The sequence below is a fragment of the Acomys minous genome, assembly GCF_964271855.1.
Source record: "Acomys minous genome assembly, chromosome: 13".
NCBI classification, from domain to species: domain Eukaryota; kingdom Metazoa; phylum Chordata; class Mammalia; order Rodentia; family Muridae; genus Acomys; species Acomys minous.
In genome coordinates, this window is record NC_140495.1 from 28,227,711 (window position 1) to 28,248,409 (window position 20,699).

General features: G+C 39.8%; 1 protein-coding gene across 1 annotated transcript; it reads left to right on the forward strand.

The window, feature by feature from the left end:
- The first annotated feature begins 274 nt into the window (after window positions 1–274).
- On the forward strand, window positions 275–18,779 carry DIPK2A (divergent protein kinase domain 2A). The gene is made up of 3 exons (XM_084751775.1): window positions 275–1,081; window positions 11,857–12,160; window positions 16,010–18,779. Exons 1-3 carry the CDS (start codon window positions 425–427, stop codon window positions 16,339–16,341), a joined length of 1,293 nt encoding a protein of 430 aa, XP_084607901.1. The 5' UTR covers window positions 275–424; the 3' UTR covers window positions 16,342–18,779.
- The last annotated feature ends 1,920 nt before the right edge of the window (window positions 18,780–20,699 follow it).

A 20,699-nucleotide genomic window follows, 5' to 3' on the forward strand; every position in this document is an offset into this window, starting at 1 on the left:
TTCTCGAGTGTGGGGCGTCCTGGCTCCTCACTCGCCCCCGCGCGCGCTGCTCGCCCGGGACCAACAGGCGCAGCTCTAGCGTCCCGGGCGGGTGGGAGTGCGCGTGCGCGCGGCCGCGGAGTGGCCAGGGTGGGGGGGCTTCCCCCTCTCACTCTCTCTCCTCCCCCATCTCCGCGCCTCTATAACTTGGCGGGCAAGGAGGCGGCGCCCGTGGAGTCGGAGGGCGGGGAGCTCGGAGGACGGCGCCGGGAGTTGTAGAGACTGCCGACCGGGAAGTCGCGGCGCTCGGTCGGCCGGCCGGCGCAGCCCGTTCGCGGGCTCCTTCGCTGCCGCCCTCCGTCTGCGCCGCGGGCCTCGGAGCCGTGGGGCGGCCCCGGGGTGCGCTCGCCCGCCCCGGCTCCAGCCGCTGCCGCGCGCGGGCGGGATGTGGCGCCTGGTGCCCCTGAAGCTGGGCCGCCTGTCCCGTGCACTGAAGCTGGCGGCGCTCGGCAGCCTGTTGGTGCTGATGCTGCTGCACTCGCCGTCGCTGCTCGCCTCCTGGCAGCGCAACGAGCTCGCCGACCGGCGCTTCCTGCAGCTCAATAAGTGCCCGGCGTGCTTCGGCACGAGCTGGTGCCGCCGCTTCCTCAACGGCCAGGTGGGCTTCGAGGCGTGGGGCCGCCTGCGCCTGCTGGACTTCCTCAACGTGAAGAACGTGTACTTCGCGCAGTACGGCGAGCCCCGCGAGGGCGGCCGCCGGCGCGTGGTGCTCAAGCGCCTGGGATCGCAGCGCGAGCTGGCGCAGCTCGACCAGAGTATCTGCAAGCGGGCCACCGGCCGGCCGCGCTGCGACCTGCTCCAGGCCATGCCCCGCACCGAGTTCGCGCGTCTCAACGGCGACGTGCGGCTGCTCACGCCCGAGGCGGTGGAGGGCTGGTCGGACCTGGTACACTGCCCCTCGCAGCGCCTGCTGGACCGCCTGGTGCGACGCTACGCGGAGACCAAGGACTCTGGCAGTTTCCTCCTGCGTAACCTCAAGGACTCGGAGCGCATGCAGCTGCTGCTCACCCTGGCCTTCAACCCCGAGCCGTTGGTGCTACAGGTAGGCGCGGGCCCGGGGCAGTCACAGCCACCTGGGCGCGGGGCTCTTCAACGCCAGAGGGAGTCCGTCCCCAACTCTCCCAAAATGCCTCTCAGCGAGTTTCCTTCCGCTCTCCTGCTGGTCCCGGTCTGCATGCCAGAGCTAGTGCGGTCGTGAGCCCTTGTACCCCTCGCAACCCCTTTCCGAGGGCTTGGGCACCACAGTCACACTTTCCTTGCTGTCCCTCCAGCCTAGCCTAACTTCCCTGAGTCTGCCTTTGTTTTATTTCTTAGCTATCCTCAGCTAGTTCTGGGACGAGGTGGGAAAGATGAGATCAGAGAGTGTGTGGGGTGGTGGTTAAGTGAAGAGGACTAATCCTTCGGGACTCGTGCTTTACGTGAAATTGGAAGCTGGGGAATGGGGGGAAAGTTAGTGGTGGGTTGGGGCTGAGAAGGCTAAAGGCCAAGAGGGACATTTGCATTCTGATCCTGTGACCTGCCCCAGTCATATGGTAATCCGGTTAAGGAAGGAATTAAAGTGGTTAGGTCAGAGCTCAGACCGAAGAAAGAAGGTGCTGGCCTCCAGCCCAGCAGACTCATTTGCTCTCTTCTGACTTTATCTTGAAAATAAACGTGCCTTTTAGGAGGATAGAATGGAATCTTTTTACTGGTTACAAGAAGATAAAAGATAAGAGAAAAATCCGGTTATCTTTGAAGTAATTTGTGTTTCTACAGTCCCCCCCCCCCCCTCCGGCCAAAGTGCTGTGCCCTTGAGCAGCGTTTGCCCAGTAGGGGTGCGATACCTCTGAACTGCCGGAAAAGTTACCAATTCTGAAGTCAAGTACCAGGGAAAGTGATTTTAAATTAACCACACTTAATTGGTTGTATAGTTCACACCCTCTCTCCTCCTAAGAATGTCGCTAATGGCTAAAGGGTTCGTACTTTGTTTTAATTGTTGATTAGACCGTGAATAGGAAAGTACTCTGGCTTTCTCCCCCAACTTTTCTGCATCTATCTTAGTCATGAGAAATCAGCCTTGATTAGTTCAGCCAGGAATTGTTAACCTGAATATTTAGTCAGATGAAATTCTAATGCGAGTCTTAGTAAAATTTTAAGGTGCTGCTAAGATATACGTGATAGGTTAATTTTACAGTTCAGATTGTTTAATAGATACCGTTGTTGGTTTTTTTTTAAATCTCTGATCAGGGAACAGTGCATAAAATCAGTTAAGAATACCTTGGAGGATTATTTTATTCATTAGTTTCCAGACTAGTGAGTCTCTAAAGGCTGAGTCCCTGAGTGTGATCTCCCCCCTCACACACCCCTCCCCAGTTGTATTTGTATCAGCAAGGTTATCCCTGGACAAAGCATAGTGTAGTTGATTGAAGTTGATAGTTAAATTCTCTAGGGTCCCAAAATTTAGCATTGAACTTAAGATATACACAGCTCTTGCATTTAAAATACTGAGTGCTTTATGGAAAGATTTTATCAGGTTGAGTCTAAGTATTAGGAACAACTAATATTAAGATTAAATATTGCGTTTGTTTGCTTCTTTGTAAATATAGGCTTCTGGACTTGAGAAACTTTGGTATGTGATTTCCACACAGCAAAGCTGCCTCTTACAGATAGCTTTTGTGCCTTGGCAGTTTCAGCCTGTTTTGCAGTTGAGATAGGCAAGTTTGTGTCTTGTCTCCTGACTGACTCTAACTCACTCTGCTTAATTTTCTTCTTTGGTGATGACAATGCAAAAAGTTTACATTTTTTCTCACTTTATTTGAAACCCAATGCCAAAATTGCTTCGGGTGGATGATTGCATAGAGTACAAGATAAATGTAATGTGTGGGGGAAAAAATGTGTATTTGATTGTGGCATTCTAGATCTTTAATTTAGACAACCCAGCCCCCAGGGATAGCACTGATGCTTCCATATGCTACCTACTTGTTGAAGATACATTTTGGAGTTTTGACCACCAGTGTGATAGTGGCTTTTTTTTTTTAAAACCTGAGGAGATGGAGCTTGCCCTAAGACCCTCCTGGAGTAGGCTGCTTTCCTTACAGAAACACTTGATCTTTGGTAGTGAGTTTGAAAGTATGTGTGGTGGGATAGATCATTGTTAATGGCATAAATCAAGAAGTTTAAAAGTATATCCACATTTGTACTCAAGAACACCGTTTTTATATGGTGAATCAGCTCATCATGTGCACTTCTTGTTAGCTATGCAAACTGTACACTTAGTAGTACCGTGTCTATAAAGCCAGCTCTCTCGATAGTATTATTATTGGTACTAATAGAAAGTCACTCACATTTGCCTCTTCACTAATATATACTTTTGGTTCATATAGTTTTAAAAATGTTTTGAAGGAGCCAGTGCTTTACAAGTTAGAGACAACTCACCTTTCACTTTCTTCCAGGAGAGGGAGCCACTTAACGAATTTCTGTATGCCTGATGACAAACTAGATTTAAAAATTTTCTATTGTCCAAAATTTTAGATGGAAAACCCCTTTGTATTTATGTTGTCAAACTGTTCTTCGCAAAACTAACATAGAGTAATAATGCTTATAAGTTGATTAACTTAAAATCCCCTTTGGTATAAGGTCCTAGTGAAAGAAATGAAAATACAGAAAGATCAGTTTAACCCATTAGTTCTTCAGATTGTAAGGACCAGTGAAAAATGAAGTCTCTGTTAAGGCCTGATGGAGGAAATGAAAGAAAGGTATTGTCTGTACGATGCACTGTTGTTACACTGTAGAATGTGCTGTCAGTGCTGCCGTGTGAAGCAACAACAGCCTGTTGCTTAATGGACTTAGCAGTTATGGAGCACGTGTTTGGGTCTGGCCTCTAGGAAACAGGTCCCATGGCCCACACCATGTCAGAAACCTTTGCCCTATATTTACGTTTTCACTCACCAAGAGGTGTATCCTCATGCCTCGCAGGCCCTCATCCCGTGGAGGGGCTGGGGAGGTACCACAGGGCAGCGGTTTCGTTTGTTTTTCTGTCTGCAATAACAATCTTGGATCATTACAAATGGAAGGAGAACATTGGAAGGTTTTCTACTGATAACTGTTCTGTTAGTGTTTGTGCTTGCTATCTATGGTTGAACAGAGGGCAAGGCCAGGGGTTAGTGTCTGGAGATCCTGAATCCCAGCCACTGTCCGTGACTGACCCAGGAGTGCTGGCAAGTGAAGGAAGCCCTTGGTCATTTTAGGGGAAAGAGCCCAGAATTTAACTATATCATATTGATAGAACTTAATTTGCTTTACATTTTCTGAATCATGGTTTTAATAGGACTTAATTTTTATTGCATGCAATTATTGTTTAAGCTGTGGCTTTTAAGTTTTCCTCGTAAAGGGCAAATATATACACAGAGCACTTGTGTAGGGCTCGAAACATGGTAAACAGTGCTAGCCTAGCATAAGGACAGAGGGTGACTGTAGTCACCTGCTGCATTTGGTCACAGGCAGGAATGCTGGGGGTGTGGGTGCTGACCAACTGTGACCTGAACTTCAGCTGTACTGAGTCCCATCCTGCCTGACAGCCAATGGGGGTTGGCAGAGAGCAGTGCTTTGGCCTCTTGAAGCAGCCTGTATGCCCGACAATGTACCTTGCTCTAAGTTACTTTCTGAAGTAGGCAAAGAGGATTTACTACCATTGAGAAAGGATAAGTTGATAAACTTTTTCTTTTTTAATGGAAGTAACTTTGTTTTCTCTTAAATGGGTCTATTGAGTGTTGAGATGAATCTTTTGATTCTGACCTATTTAGGGGACTCTACAATTCTTGATTTGAGAAATATGTTAGTCTTTGTTGCTGTTGTTTGTTTTCTAAGTTCAGCTTTAACTAGTGGATTTAATTAACCCTTTTCTAAAAGAAGAGTGGACTGAGGTACTAACTAGGTCTCTGTTAGGGTGTGAATTTGAGGCCAAGTCAAATAAAAGCCCTTTTAAGGAGGAGAAAAATAAGGAGCCAAGCATCTTGTTTAGCAGTAGTTTCTAGAATGGATGTTTTCTACTTTGGAGGTTTCAGGCAGTAGTCTGTGGAGGAGCCTCCTTCATTTTCTCCCTCTGGCAGCTGATTTAATAACCGCATTCCTGTCTTTAGGCTTCAGAACACATTAGAGGCTGGTGCTTTGTTTCCTTTTGTTGTTCAGCTCCCTGTCCCTGCTTCAGCCCTCTGTGCTAGGGTTGCAGCTGTGCGTCACACATCCTCTAGGGCAGAGGAGAGCACTTTCATATTGTTCATAGGCTTTTAAAATAGAAGTGTACACATATTTACATTAGAGTTTTCATTAACATATTTGAGACTTGAATAAACTTAATGAAAATACAAAAATAAATCTTATGCCTTAGGTCAACAAATGAAGGTAGAATTTATTTATTTAAATCAGAAAGCCAGTGGAACAGACATCCGTAAGGAAGCATCATTTCATATTTTTACTGCATTGAGGGGCAAGTTGTCAGTCGCGTTCCGAACACTTGTTGCTGGGAATCGTGATCTTTTTGTCTTTGTTGCTGCTTATTCTGTTTGCTGTGGGTTGGACTTTCTGGCCTTGGGTGGGATTGCTTTAAAGGTGGCCAGTTAGTTTTCCAGGGCATTGTCAGACAAGTTTTGGCTCTGACCTCTTACTGTCATTGACTGCTACTAGGTTTTCGCAGATGCTGACTTTTATTCATGTGCCTTCCGTTTATCATCTGGGTAGTAAACTAATGATGGCCTTGAATGTAAAGACCAGAATATTTTATGCAGTGAATTCTAAATGGTTGTGAAATGAGGCTAAGATGGCAGTAGTTATCCGTCCTAGTTGTAAACCCTAGTTAATAAAGTTTTAGTTTGGGCTGTGAACTCTTGATCTTCCTGTCCTACCTCCCAAGTCCTGGGATTACAGGCATGTGTCCCCAAGCCTGGCCTTTGGAAAGTTATAAAAATTATATATTAAAATCATTTATCCAATTTATAACTTGCAAAGAGGAAGTTATTAGTGAAATACTATAGAGCTTAATAGATTTACAGTCAAAATAATTGAATCTTGTTTGTTCATTTGGCAAAGTGTCTTGTAAGGCATTTGCACTAAAAGGTTAGAGAGACTATCCTGGGCCCCAAGTTCAAGTATCTCATATGTGAGTGTGCCCAAATACATACACACACACACATGAGTTACAAACATTGTATCTTAATAAGCCCAGAAATGAAAGCACATACACATTAGATGTTTTATTTAAGGAGGGTACCTGGGTCTATCATTAAAGAAGTGGGTACTTTCTTTTGGAGGTGGGCTAGGGGATTTGAATACTGAAGGAGTGAGATTTGCCAGTGTGGAGGTAGATTGTGCATGTCTGTTCACATTGTACCCACTTCTATTCTGTAAGAGCATAAAGTTACTCGATGGCACGGGGCAAATCACTCAAATGTTTTAGACCTTGAGGTTTAATTAATATGAGAATGTTAGTACTTACTGACCAGGATTGCTTTAAAGGTGACAGGAGATGGGACATTCAAGTAATACATAAAATATCTTTAATTTATAAACCCAAAGTCTTCACAATATATTCTTTGCAAGTTTTTTAGTTTTCAGACAGCTAAAATAGTTGAAAGATTATTTATCTTTAGTATATTGTGCTTATATGTCAGAATACATAGAATTTACCCTAAAAGATATTCATATATGTGTGAGTGTGTGTGTATTTCCTACATAGCTATTACCTCAGGCTCTGTAGTTTACTGGAACAATCGTTTAAAAGGGGGAGGGGCTTTATAGATTTGTTACATATGAGGTAAGTAGAGTACAATAAATATCAAATATAAAAATTTTTTCTTGGTAAATCATTAATTATACATTAATGTACATTGACATTGCTGAATGATATAAAATAGGGGTTACATCTGAGTTACTATGTCATTGCTAAATACTGCCAGCAACTGTTCTGTACAGCTACAATTACAGCAGAGGTGACAGTTCAGGATATAGTCGCACTGCTTTAGCTTTAAGTTTGGTAGCACGCAAGAACAGGACAATTTTGAGTTTTACATTTGATGACGAGAACAAGGAGGATCTCTGGTGGTACAAAATCAGGGCCGCAAGGGGGTGTCGGGAAGGATAGTTGAGTTTAAGATAGAGGGCATTCATGCTGGAGGAGCTCGGAGTTCACCTTCAAGGCAGTGGAGAATTAGTTTAGAGAATGCATCTAAGAAAGAAAAGGAAACTAACTTCTAAGATTTGCTGTTGGGTTATGATACAAAGGAAAGGGAAAGCATCGTATTGACTAAAGAAAGATCACATTCTTAGGTTATTGGGTCCTAAAGCAGCTTATTATTACTTTATTGTTTTTAATTGGGAGATAATATTTGCATATAGCAATTTGACTTACACATTCAAGTTAGAAATATGGGTAACAGTTGCTATTTGTAGAGTAGGTAAGGATCTGTTGAGATTAATACATTTTTGCATAAAGCTTTGCCAAGTGAGTTTTGTTGGGGGGATGGGAGTGTGTGGAATTTAAAAAGCTGTTCTACAAGATGACTTCTATTTAATTTAGACTGGTTTTTGTTTCCAATGTATGTGACATTGGTTTTCAATTTTGTATATAGCCATCTGACATGCTGTGAATAACACAATCTTGCTATTTTCAAAGCATTGGTTAATGTTGGAATTTGAGGTAGGTGGAAAGTGGCATTCAGAAAGTAATTTCAGGATAAATGAGGCATCTCTTGAGACTTAAAATGTCTTGAGTTTTTTGGGTGTCTTCTGAATTTGTGATAAAAATTTTGGCCACTACTTCTCAAATATAAATTATGAAAACAAGATCTCAGAGAAAATCTAGCAAGAATTAAGTAATTATTAAATCTTCATAGTAACTTTACTATATTCCCCCTCCAGACAGTTCACAAAACTGTGAACAGATTAGTCTGTCACCAGCACAGCACAGTTGACTAATCTGTATGAACAGCTGTTACAACATGTATCGCCACACTGGGATTTCATTCAGATTTGAGCTTTTAAAATAATTTTAAGATTGAAATAAAAGCTTTAAACATTTCTGTGTTCTTTATAACATTTGCTTTCTTAAAATGTTCTCAGGTTCACATCTTGTGTATTTTTGTGCAGGAATGTTGTATATTTTATTATTGATAGGCTTTTTGAAGTTAGTTTATATTAGGAATCACCTCCTTTAAAAAAATCAATCCTAAATGGTAGCACATTTCTCATGTGTTTATTTGATATTTTCTTATAAACTGCAGTGATGTACCTTTCAATACAATGTCTGATCCTGGGTGTTTATACAAATTGTAGTCTTCTATGACAATAATTCAGGTATTTAAAATTTGTTATATAAAGCTAATTTTGGGTACGAAGGAGAAAAAGACAACAGAATTTAAGTCTTTATAAGTTGACCTTATTTTAATGTTAGTGTCGTGTTGTCTATAGGAAAATAGTAAGTCTTTCGAGAGCTTGTTTTCTTCTTCTGTAAAACTGGAGTGATACCTACACCATTGTCTTCATCAGGCAAGCCAAGAAGCAAAGGGAACAGGGCTATATGCTTGATGAGTTTAATGAACTTTCTAAAGAACTGCTCCCCCAAATCCATGTAGTCATCAAGAAATGCACTTATTTTCCTTATGTATTCTAAGGCATCTTTGAATAACACCCTCCAAATATGACCAAGAACCACTAAATCTATTTAGTTCCCTCTAGGAGAGCTTTTAATCCATAATGGGTCATACAAGTTTGTTAGCAAATTTTCCAAAAAATGTGATATTATGAAAATTATAATGCATCTATAATTACCAATAATACAAGACTTAAAAAAACTTAGGCGGGTGTGGTGGTGCACGCTTTTAATCCCAGCACTTGGGAGGCAGAGGCAGGAGGATTGCTGTGAGTTCCGGGCCAGCCTGGTCTACAGAGTGAGTCCAGGACAGCCAAGGCTACACAGAGAACCTCTGTTTTGAAAAAACAAAACAACAACAACAAAAAACGTACAAAACCAATTCTAAGTGTTTCAGTAGCCCATAACTATCAAAAATAAAAAACCTTAATGTTTAATAGAAAAAAAAGATTCAAATATGTTGAGTTGGTGTTCTGTGTCTTACACATGCATCAGCAACTTACCAACATTTGCAAACATGATCTGCCATTAGGACTGCTCTAAGCCTGAAGAATTCTGCATTTGGGAAACACTTGCACATTTTTCAGTTGCAAATAATTCAATAAAATACTAGCATATTTCACATTAAGTGAAACTTTCTGGTTCTAGATAATTTGAACATCTGGTCTTCAGATTTTTATTTTAAGTAAGGAAATGCCGGCCTCCATACGAAACTTCTAATCCAGGCCCTGCTACTGTACTTTATATCTGTAGGAGTTTGCTAATCAGAAAAAACAAACAAACCAAAAAAATCCTCGATGTAAATATTTCTTTATATTTAACAATTCAAGCCTTAATGAATTAAAAAATGTCTCTCAAATGCTGCTTGGCTATGGTATTTTGGTTGTAAGCCAGAATTGTTTTAAATGCTATGACAAATGTCTTGGCTTCCAACCCCGAGCCTTTTTGTTTTAGTTTTATTTTTGGATTACAATGTGTTCAATAAAAATCAGTTCTCATTAATGGAGAGTTATTTTGATCATACGATGAAAAGGTACTGCCTTACAAGCAAATGCTGAGAGATTTCAATGGTTAAAGTTCTTCCAAAAGATTAGGTAGCAAGCTACGTGAAAGAATGTGGTGCTCTTAAAACGGGGCATGAGATTTCAGTTAAAAATGGTCAGAAATCACAGTGCTAACATAAGAGTCATTCAATGTGACATTTGTTCATATATTTTACTCTCCTCCATGAGGGGCGCGGGTAATGAAGTGTACATTTGACTGTCGTTTGCCAGTTGGAAAGGCTCCAAAAACAAGGAGGCATTTGTACATGTGCAGATGTTGGCAGGGATCCCTTTTCTCTTGTTGTCAAAGACTGTTTTATTTTCACAAAGATATGCTTCTGTCTGTTCTACAGTCCGGAATGCGAATAATACAGTGTGTGGAGGTGGTTTTGTTTTAATTTTTACATGACAAAATAATGTAATTCCACATACTTACTAAACTTTTAGTGTTCCATTTTTATGTCAGGATCTTTATTGATTCACACCTCTGAGAAACAGCTAAGTCTGTTGTAGCCATTTGTCTAACAAAAATGTCAAGGTCATAAGATATTTTAAATTGTGAGGAAAGTTGAAATAGTGTGTGATTTGTGAATAGTTTTTGCACTCTTATGTTTCACAAGAGCGATCTGTCTGTCACTTCTCAGTGCCCAAAAGGAAAAAAATATTGTTAAGCATTAAAAACATACTTACCTCTAATTTCTAAGAGCTGTTGTCTCTGTCCTCAAAGTGAATCCATTAATTAAGTATATTTAAGATCCATGGTATCTTTTCAAATAATTAGTATTTTGCCTTAAAACACTTAAATTTAAAAGTAAAAGGTATATACAAAGTATGATTGTTGTACATATCTAGATTTAAAACCGGGCCATAAGTGAGAATTAGGAAGTACAGATATAGTTTACTTCCAAATACGTTTCTGTCATAGCATAAGGATTTTAAAGTAAATATAATCTGGATAATTCCAAAGATTGAGGCAAAATTAACTGCTTTTTTTTTCTTTTTCTTTAAACAAGGAAGGTTATATACCTCTGGCTCTTCAAATATATGTAGATTATTCAGATTTTGGTGATAGAAGTGGGCTGTCTTGGTCCTCTGGAGTGTTTTGAGAATGTACTTACTGTCTTCCTGATCTACCTCCACTCTCCTTTAGTGCTGCTTTGAGCATCATCTCATAATTTCTTTCTAGCTAAGAAGTACAAGAGTGACACAAATCTCTGGCCTTGTAACCTTACATATGAACTCATAAAATGACTCTCAACCACCCTTTTTTTCTATAAAATTCATTTTTATAGCAGCACATTTTAGCAGTAGACAGTATCTTCAGTGGGGCTGTTGATGTTGCTCAGTTAGTAGAGTGACATGCGCAGGGCCCTAGTTGATTCCCAGCATGGGATCATGGGCAGACCTAGTTGATAATTAACTTGAAAATGACTTGTTTAGACATTACTTTTAGAACTAGAATCTTCTCTGTAGCTAAAAAGCCTATTAGAAAATCTCACTAATATGAAGAAATAATTTTGAGGCGGGGAAGAGGGGGGAGGGAAACAAGACCAACAGGACTGTAGATGATTAGAGTGGGCGTCCTGTGAATCGAGATCAGCAGGAGCTCTCCCAGCGCGGTCTTGACTGCTTCTGGAGTGGGTAGGGCCTCTAGTACAAACTTTGGTATAGTTACTAACACCGTACGATTTGTTCAGTGTCTGTTCTAAAATAAAAGCTTGTAGCTAAAAAAAAAAAAAAAATCCCTATAGTTCATCCTTACTGCCCACACTGCACAGTGTCTAACTGGGTAATTACTGCTTAGTGCATTTCCAGGACTATCCCTTCAAAAGGAACAGCTGATTGTTGCTTGCATGTATAGAATCAAAAAGATATAGAAAAGTATATTTTTTTAAATTGGTAATAAAGTCAGTATTGCTTGCCTTATATTGATAAATTTGTCTCTGAGATATTGAAAAGTGGTGCTTAAGGTTTCAATTACAAAGATTTTTCACATTTTTTCGGGTCTGTGGTAATGGTTATAGTCAGGAGGGAAGATAAAGTTTATACTGATGAACTGTACCTAGCAGGACTCTCCACTGACAGCATCCGGGGAGAGACACCTAAGATAATTTCATCAGACTGTCTTATAATATTAGGATAATTCTTTTGTAGAGTTTTCCATCTGATGAAGGTTGGCCATTTGCAAAATATCTTGGAGCTTGTGGAAGAATGGTGGCTGTAAATTATGTTGGAGAAGAACTGTGGAGTTACTTTAATGCACCATGGGAGAAAAGAGTTGACCTTGCTTGGCAGTTAATGGAAATAGCAGAACAACTTACAAACAATGACTTTGAATTTGCACTCTACCTCCTGGACGTCAGCTTTGACAATTTTGCTGTTGGTCCTCGAGATGGGAAGGTAATCATTGTGGATGCGGAAAATGTTTTAGTCGCTGACAAAAGATTAATTAGACAAAGTAAGTATATGATTTTAAGATTTGTCTTTTGTACATTTTCTGTTTATTATATTTATAATAAAAACTTAAGTTTCTTAAGATGACAACCGTGTATCATTTTTTAAATTTTTGTGTGACCAAGACCAACAATAATTTTTGTTATACCTATAATTAGAATTTCCCCATATTTAGTAAAATGCCCGTGTTTAAATGAATAAATACAACTTCCTCCTCCTCTCCCCATGTGTGTGGTGTCTATGGTAGTATGTTTACATGTATCCTCTTTTGTGTACTGTGTTCTGAGGTTTAGGACACAGCTTCTTAAATTGGGTCACATTCTCAAAAGGGTTGCATAACCTAATGGGGCTGTGGGAAAAAATTGGCAATAGTCAAAGGATTCTAAATTATGCAACAAGTAAAAATTAATTCAAAACCAAGTACATAATGAATCTGAGGTATTTATGCCAGCAGTTGCTTGTGTTGTCATACAACTTCCCTGCAGTAGCTGAGATTCTGAACACTGTGTGTGTGCCGTGCAGAGCACAGAGCTCACTGTCACTCCATAAATCATCGGTCACTGCTACTGGGAGCAGCTTGACACAGATGGAGACTACAGTATCTCCTAAATCACAGACCTATAGAAGTGCTGGATTTGCTGGGCGTGGTGGCGCACGCCTTTAATCTCAGCACTCAGGAGGCAGAAGCAGGTGGATCTCTTGTGAGTTCGAGGCCAGCCTGGTCTACAAAGTGAGTCTAGGACAGCCAAGCTACACAGAGAAACCCTGTTTTGAGAAGCCTTAAAAAAAAAAAGTTGGACTACAAAAACTTGATATTTTTATATAGTCATTCTTTGGCATTAAATATTCAAATTTGTATAGTTTTAAATTGTATTATGCTAGAATATTTGATAATAAAAATTACTATTTGAGTTGCTGGCTTAAATTTTCACTTAAAAGAATCAATTTTGGTTTGGGATTAGGACAGACTAACTAGCAGTTTCTGAAATTGCTTTAAACATAATTCTGGTATTTCCTGGTATGTATTAATACACAGTGGCATTCTCAGTGTTGACTATTACAAATTCAAAATATCCATCAGCTCTGAAAAACATTGAGGTGCGTACTCTGTGTCCCTAGAATATTAGAGACTCAGGTGAGAATTAACTCTTAAAAATATACATACATTCATCTCCTTAGTGTAAGTTTTTCCTTTCTTTAATAAATGATGCAACTGTATAACAATTGTTAGAATAGTTTTTTTAATGGTTTCTTATTAGCAAATGCTTGATTTATATTCCCATATGTACAGAGTTGTATAAGCATTTCTTGTGCAAAAGGAGGTTGTGTATGGAAAAAGTTGGGAAGCCTTTGTTTAATTTGATGAAAAAGGAAACTTATGCTGTTATGGTCATCAAAGAGTCACTGCTTTAGTGGAGGGCTCATTCCTCTGCAGGGTATCTGTTCTTTTTGGGGTCCTATTTTAACTTGGTTGATTTCTAGCACTGCACATCTGACTTTAATGTTATGATTATTATATCTCAATCCAGACTTTGGTGTCTATTCATGAGTTCTCTGCATGATTGGTAAGGCAAGTAATAGGAAATGTTTTATAATTCAAATACTATAAGAACTTCAAAGTATCAAGAATAAATGAACTAAATTCTAGAAGTAATTTGACTAGAAAAAGAAATGTTAGGGAAGCCACACCCCTCACCTGAATCCAAACACTCAAGCAGGTGACACAGGAGTATCACACGTTTTAGGCCAGCTTAGGGTACATGTTGAGCTAGAGGTCAGCCTAGGCTACAGTAAGACATTTTTTCAACCAAATAAACCCAAGAATTGTTGCTCCTTGGTAAGACCCTTACTTTCTTAGTTTACTTCACCCCTGGACATAAGGGATATGAGCAATTTTAGGTAACTTTCAGAATTGCCAACCTGTGGTACCTGGTCGATGTGGCTGACATGGCAGCTCTGTAGTAACTGCCTTTTTCTGTGGTCACTGCAGTCCTGCCCAGAGCTTCTTTTTTTTTTTTTTTTTTTTTCTCCAACACCTTGTTCAGATTTTGTGCTCAACAAGTTCCCTTTTGATTTCTTGACTTGTCATGAATCCTCTCAAAAGGAATGGAGGACCTGCTTGGGGGTCCCGCTCCCCGCTTACTTTTTGTATATTTGTGACTATTGCAGGATTGCATGTCATGATTTCCTTTTTAAAAGTTGTAGTCTGCTTTCTTTGGCTTAAATGGTTCTGATGACTTCTCATTGTTCTGGTAGAATCCAGATTTCCTAAGGGCACAGTCTATGTGACTTGGTCTTGTTTTGCTTCATTTCCAGTGTCTGTCCATCCATGATCCTTGCTTCCTCGATGCCTCAGGAAGATGGCCTTTTGCTTCCCTGGATGAATCTTTTGCTTCTGGGCTTTCCTGAGTGCATTTTCTCTGCATAGGGGCCTCATCTCTGGTTTGCTCAGGCTCGCTACTTGCTCTTTAAGCCTTGACTCCACCAACCGAACACATGTATACTCTTGTGTTCTCATTGTGGGTGTTCGTCTTCTGAATTTAAACTCAGGAGTTCAAATCTAGTTCTTTCCACATATATGGCAGGCCCACCTGAGTGCCATATAGCTATTTTATATTATAAAATATCCATACCATTATATTATTATTATGTGCATTGCCATCCAGTTAGAACCCTGAACTTCGTTTACTTAGTCATATTTTTTTCCAAGTGTTCCTTTGATTTGACTTGTATTTTTTAGATTAATTTATTTATTATAATTTATTCATCTTACTTCCAGATTGATTGATTGCTATCTCCTCACTTGTATCTACCTATTCCCACCCTCCTACCCTACTCCCCTACCTCTGATGGGGGTGACAATGGGGTGGGGTGGCGTTCCTCCTCCCCCAACATCTAACCACAGCCTATCAAGTCTCATCTGGATAGCTGTCTGTTACTCTGTGCCCGCAGGACCTCCCCACCAAGGGGAAATGATCAAAACACAAGAAACAGAGTTCATGTCTGAGGCATTCCCCACTCCCCCCACAGCCTTGGAGAATGAGCTGTCCACTGGCTATATCTGAACAGGGGGTCTAGGTTCCCTGTATGCACTGTCCTTGGTGCATCAGTTTGTGCAGGCCCTTTTAAAGTTATGTTTATTTGTATGTTTGTAGGTATATGTATGTGGGTGTGGTCGTGCTATGTGTATGTGTAGAACCAGAAGATAACTTGTGAGAATCTGTTGTCACCTTCCACTATGTGGGTCACTGGGCTCACCTTTATCTGCTGAGCCATCTCGCAGGCTTGCTATAATCATCCTAGTCCCTCCTGTCATTAGCCCAAAGTTACCTTTCTGAGCAGTAAATGGTCACGCAAGTTGCAGCTTGATTTTTAGCTTCACTTGTACCTGTTTCTTGTTACCTGTCTCACACTGCAGCCTTAGTGCTGATTCCTCAGCCATGTGTCCCTATATTTATTCTTTGGCAGATACTGTACTGTGGGTTGCAATGCTGTCTTCTCTCATTTCTTGATTTGCTATCTTTTAATATCTAAATTAGGTGGTGTTCTTACATAGCCGCTGACACTTCAGGCATACATCTGGATCTCTCTAGTCCTGTAGCATTAGGTGATGCTGTATGATCCTTTCTATGTTACGGAAAATCCTAGATGAACCTCAGAAATGGTAGGGGCCTTGTTTGGTCCTTCTACTTGAGCGCTCATTGAGTGATGTTTTTATGAATTAATATATGGGAACACTTAAATTTACTATATATTTTATGCATACAAGTATAGAACAAATATCTGCTAATTAATCAGACGTTGTTTTAGGAATTTGGTTTTCAAATAAGCTTTTCTGATTTCTCTTTCACAGATAAACCTGAGAATTGGGACGTCTGGTATGAAAGCAAGTTCGATGACTGTGACAAGGAGGCTTGCTTATCATTTTCAAAAGAAATTCTTTGTGCTCGTGTCACTGTGGACCACAATTACTATGCTGTTTGTCAAAACCTCTTATCTAGACATGCCACCTGGCGTGGCACTTCTGGAGGACTCCTTCATGATCCACCAAGTGAAATTGCCAAAGATGGCCGGCTAGAGGCCTTGCTGGATGAGTGCGCCAACCCCAAGAAGCGCTATGGCCGATTCCAGGCCGCAAAAGAACTGCGTGGATATCTAGCACAGTTAAGTCACAACGTGAGGTAGTCGATGGTGATCTTTTCCTTCTTGTTGCTGAAATAGCACTGGCAAAACTAAACCACCAAAAAAAACTGCCCACAACAAACAAAATGTGGAAGTATTACATCAGAGGATGATGAACTTGTTCTGATAGATCTTACATTAACATCCATTAAAATAGGACATTGCATCAAAGTTCCCACGATGCTTCTGCAAGTCTGTTCTTCACTTTGGAGACTTGAGATACCATTGACTGCTTTCCCCTTTCCCGTCCCTGAGTGGATTAATGATATTGTTACGCTATTGGAAAGGAGTCTGATAGTTAAATGGCTTGTGTATCAAAGGGTACTTGGTACTTAGTTTGCATTTCTATCATGATTTTGTGAATCTCTTGCATTTACTTTGAATGTCAAGTTAGATTGGCCTGTTTTATAGGCCACCTTTTCCTTCTGATGTGTAAAATCATTTTCCGTTTTTTTAAAGTTTTACACACCCAAGTTATTATAGGTGTTCGCTTACATTTGAATATAAGTAGTTTTCATTCAGTGCTATGCGGTACACACTTAACTGTTAGGGCAGGACTCCCAGGTTTACTGTTTTTACAGAGATCTTAGTATTTCATTATGTAAATAATTTACCTCTCCCCAACCTGTGCTTCACCATTGCATGATATCATTTCAGGTTATTTAAGAGTTAAATCCCTCAATGCCAGTAATTATAAGAATACGCTGAACACAGTGTTCAGCATATGCTACAAAACGTCACTGCATCCTTTGCGCAAAGGCTTTAAGAACACACTAGCAGTCTACACTTTGATAACTTTGAAGAAACAATAAAACTCAATGTTTTTCCACGCTAACTAGTCCAAGATAGTAATGCATATGCCAAAGAAATATTAGACAGATTTCCACCTTTAGAACGGAAAATAGAATTGGTCACCTTCTTATCCCACTTCAGTATTTTAGCTGTCACTATTAACTTAAGATCTACGTGTTCTTTAATGTTGACAGTTGAGCTACTGCTTTAAACAAAATAATATAACTTAAAGAACTTCTACCCTTTTATTCATTGGTAGTTTTCCCAAAATGAACATGCTAATCATTACTGGACTTCAATGAGGCCTCAGAACCTTTTACTGATAACACTACTCATTCTTACTGTAAAGCTTGTCTCCCCACTCTGATCTTCTTTACCCAACTGCTGAATATCAGAACGTCAAATTTAAATATGTGAGTAGGAAAATTAACAAATAATGTGTGAAATTTTTGTCTATTTAAAAACTGTTCTTTGTAAAAGTTGACTCTCACTAGCACAGGCAGTATTTTTTTCTGTTTGAAGTTATTGCTTTTGTTTGCAGTAAAGTTTGGGTGAGTGGGTTCTGGATTGACTTACTGAAACGAGAAAGCGATTAAAACATGCACAACCAAAGCCAAGTTTGTTCTTTTCATTCATTCAGCAACTATTTATTGATCATCAGGTCCATGCCAGGTGCATTTGTAGCTGCTATATGCCATCTGAACATGACATGGTCACATAACTACATCATAGGTACTTCTTAAGTTGAAATACCATTATTTAGGATGACACTTTCATGTCATTTGGATATTGTGATGGAAATTTCTCTTTGTACCATCTTAAATTAGTTTGTTAACCCAAAGTGGAGGAAGACAGCAATAAGGAAAATCCAGGTTTAAAGATGGGAAGGCAAAGGGTAAGGATCTCTATTATTAAACAAATTGCACCGTGTTCGTTCTTATACATCAGTACATTGCATAGCTCTCAATGAAACATTGAAGATTTCGTTAAGCTGACTTTTTACAACTTCAAAACATTTTGAGGGGAGTAGGGAAACCCAACAATAATACTCTTTAGCTTCTTCCTTCGAGCTACTTGGAAATACACAATTTCAAAACAGAACACCATTATATTTTCTATGTATCCATTACACAGAGGATGGAACTCACAGGAGAGCTGTCTGTGGTTCTACAAACATCATTCTATTTTTGGTAAGTGATTGCGGTTGTGATTACAGAGCAGGAGGTGAAGCAGCTCTCCAGGCAGTGATGGCTACTTCAGGTACAGCTACCATTAGAGATTATATGGAACTTCTCTTATCTCTGGAGAAAATTGAGAAGATAGTAAAAGAATTAGGAGTTTACAATTACAGGGAAAAATATGTATGTGAAAAGCAATAAATATTTTGTTCTCTTTGCTATCAAGATGTTCACACTCAGATATTTATTATACAGCAGCAATTTATATTTTTAATCATTGCCCATTAATAGACGCAGTAAAATATTTTTGAATCAAACATTTGGGGTTTGTATGTGCATTTAAATTGTCTTTTGTACTGTATGTTACTGTTTAATTTGAATATTTTATCAGAACTGTCTCCCTGTGCCTTTATAATATAAAGTTGTTTCTGCAACTTTTAATGATCTTAATAAAGAATACTTTAAGAATCATACTTTGCAGATTCTTGTCTTCGATGATGCAAGTTTTTCTTGAATAAAAACATCAGTTATTCCTGTCCCCTCACATGCACTTTTGTTACAGTCTTTGGAGACTCTTGGTTGGGTATAGGGTGAATGTTTTTCTGATAGTGACTTTTAGGAACTTGAGGGGGCAGGGAGGTTAGACATTTCCACATGCACAATATTACCAAACATGTTTCATCTTCATCAAAATCTGTTTCACACAGCTTACTTTGTAGCAAGTTGAGCTGTGTCTTTTGATCCAGGAGTACATATTAGGTCAGTTCTCTTCCAACAAAACCACAGTGTTACCAATCAAAAATGAACAGTAATGCCTCAGTATTGCCAGGGCAGAAAGCTTTTTTTTTTTTTTATAAACTCTCCAACTACAAGAAGTCTGAGCCACAGGCTGAATAGATGGAATAGGTTCTTGAGCAGGCAGAGTGGATTGAGACACATTCAGTACGGGAATCTCTGAATTCACGGGATAACTGGAAACAGCAGGCCAAACCAGCACGCCAGTTATGCCACCTATGAAAGGATATTGAAGAGTACCTTGAGTGTTCAAGACTCCACTTGGGAAAACCGGTAGAGAGAATGGAAAGCAACCTGTCTTATCTCTGGAAAACTCAAATGATACCAGGAAAATTTCACACAACATCTAGATTGCAATTAATAAAAATAGGAGTGTTGTTAATACAAGGTTGTAATTCCTGATGCCTTAACAAATTAAGTAATGGTTATACTGAAGCTATTCATTAAAAAGGTGGTGGGGAACACACATATTCATGGGGCAGGATGACAACTGGACCTGCAGTCCAACTTCATGATGACAGATCTGGTAAGACTCAATAGGAAGTACCCAGTACCACCTACGAAATAAATGTCAAAACCAACCAGTAATATGGCCACACCCTTAAGCTGTCTGTTGGTAGAAAGTGCACAGAACAGAGGGAACTCCTTAAAATATAGCACTGGATATAGTCAAAATTCAGATTCTGAGTTCTGTACACTAAATGACAGGGCTTTTAATATTCTGCAGAGAAAACAGCATCAGACAAGACTTTGGTAAAAAGAAATGCGAACATCATCTCGGTAGCTTGAGAAAATCTACTTTCTTTAAGAATTAGAAATTTGAACGACTGAATGACCTGAGTAACCTCATCAACTTCATTTTTCTACTTGAACATAGTGAGCAGCCATAAATTACCCATTATGCTAATTTATGCTAAGCAAGCTATAAATCACTACTATATAGTGTTAAACTATAAATCCAAGATCTAAATAAGAATATTTTGCTTTTGTAAGATTACTTACACATAGATAACAAAAATAGGTAGTAGAATATGTGGACCCAATTCTCTGCCTGATCTCTGATTGATGGGCTTGGACATTTTTTTTTTCCTATTTTTCCTTGGTCTGCAAGTTTTAGGGGCTAGAAGCATGCAAGATCATATTATAAAAGGACAAACCATGCATTTTCCCAGTTATAAATTTGGGGAAGGGAGAATCCCTTGTCTATGAGGACAAGTAGGAGAAGAATCCCAACAAACTAGGTCATAAAGACTCAGGGAAAAGTGAAGAGAGACGAGAACAGAAAATGAGAGAACTGTTAGTCCTGAAAGAAAGGGTAGGGTTTTTGCTCCCTTTGACCTCAGAACTTCAGGCCTTAAATTTCTAATAGATAGATGCTCCAACATACACTTACTAGAAGACTTGCTAGGAGGCTGCCTTAGAATTCTTTTCCTTTTATTTGTTGCAACTATAGGCTATTCCTTGATCCCAGCATACAAGTATAGACTTAAGAAAGTCTGTCAATTTAGGGAGCACATCGTTACAAATCCCACACTGTTTATCACTCCTGGGTTTGTGTTATTGTAGCTTTTTGTGCATCTTATAGTACTGAAAGAG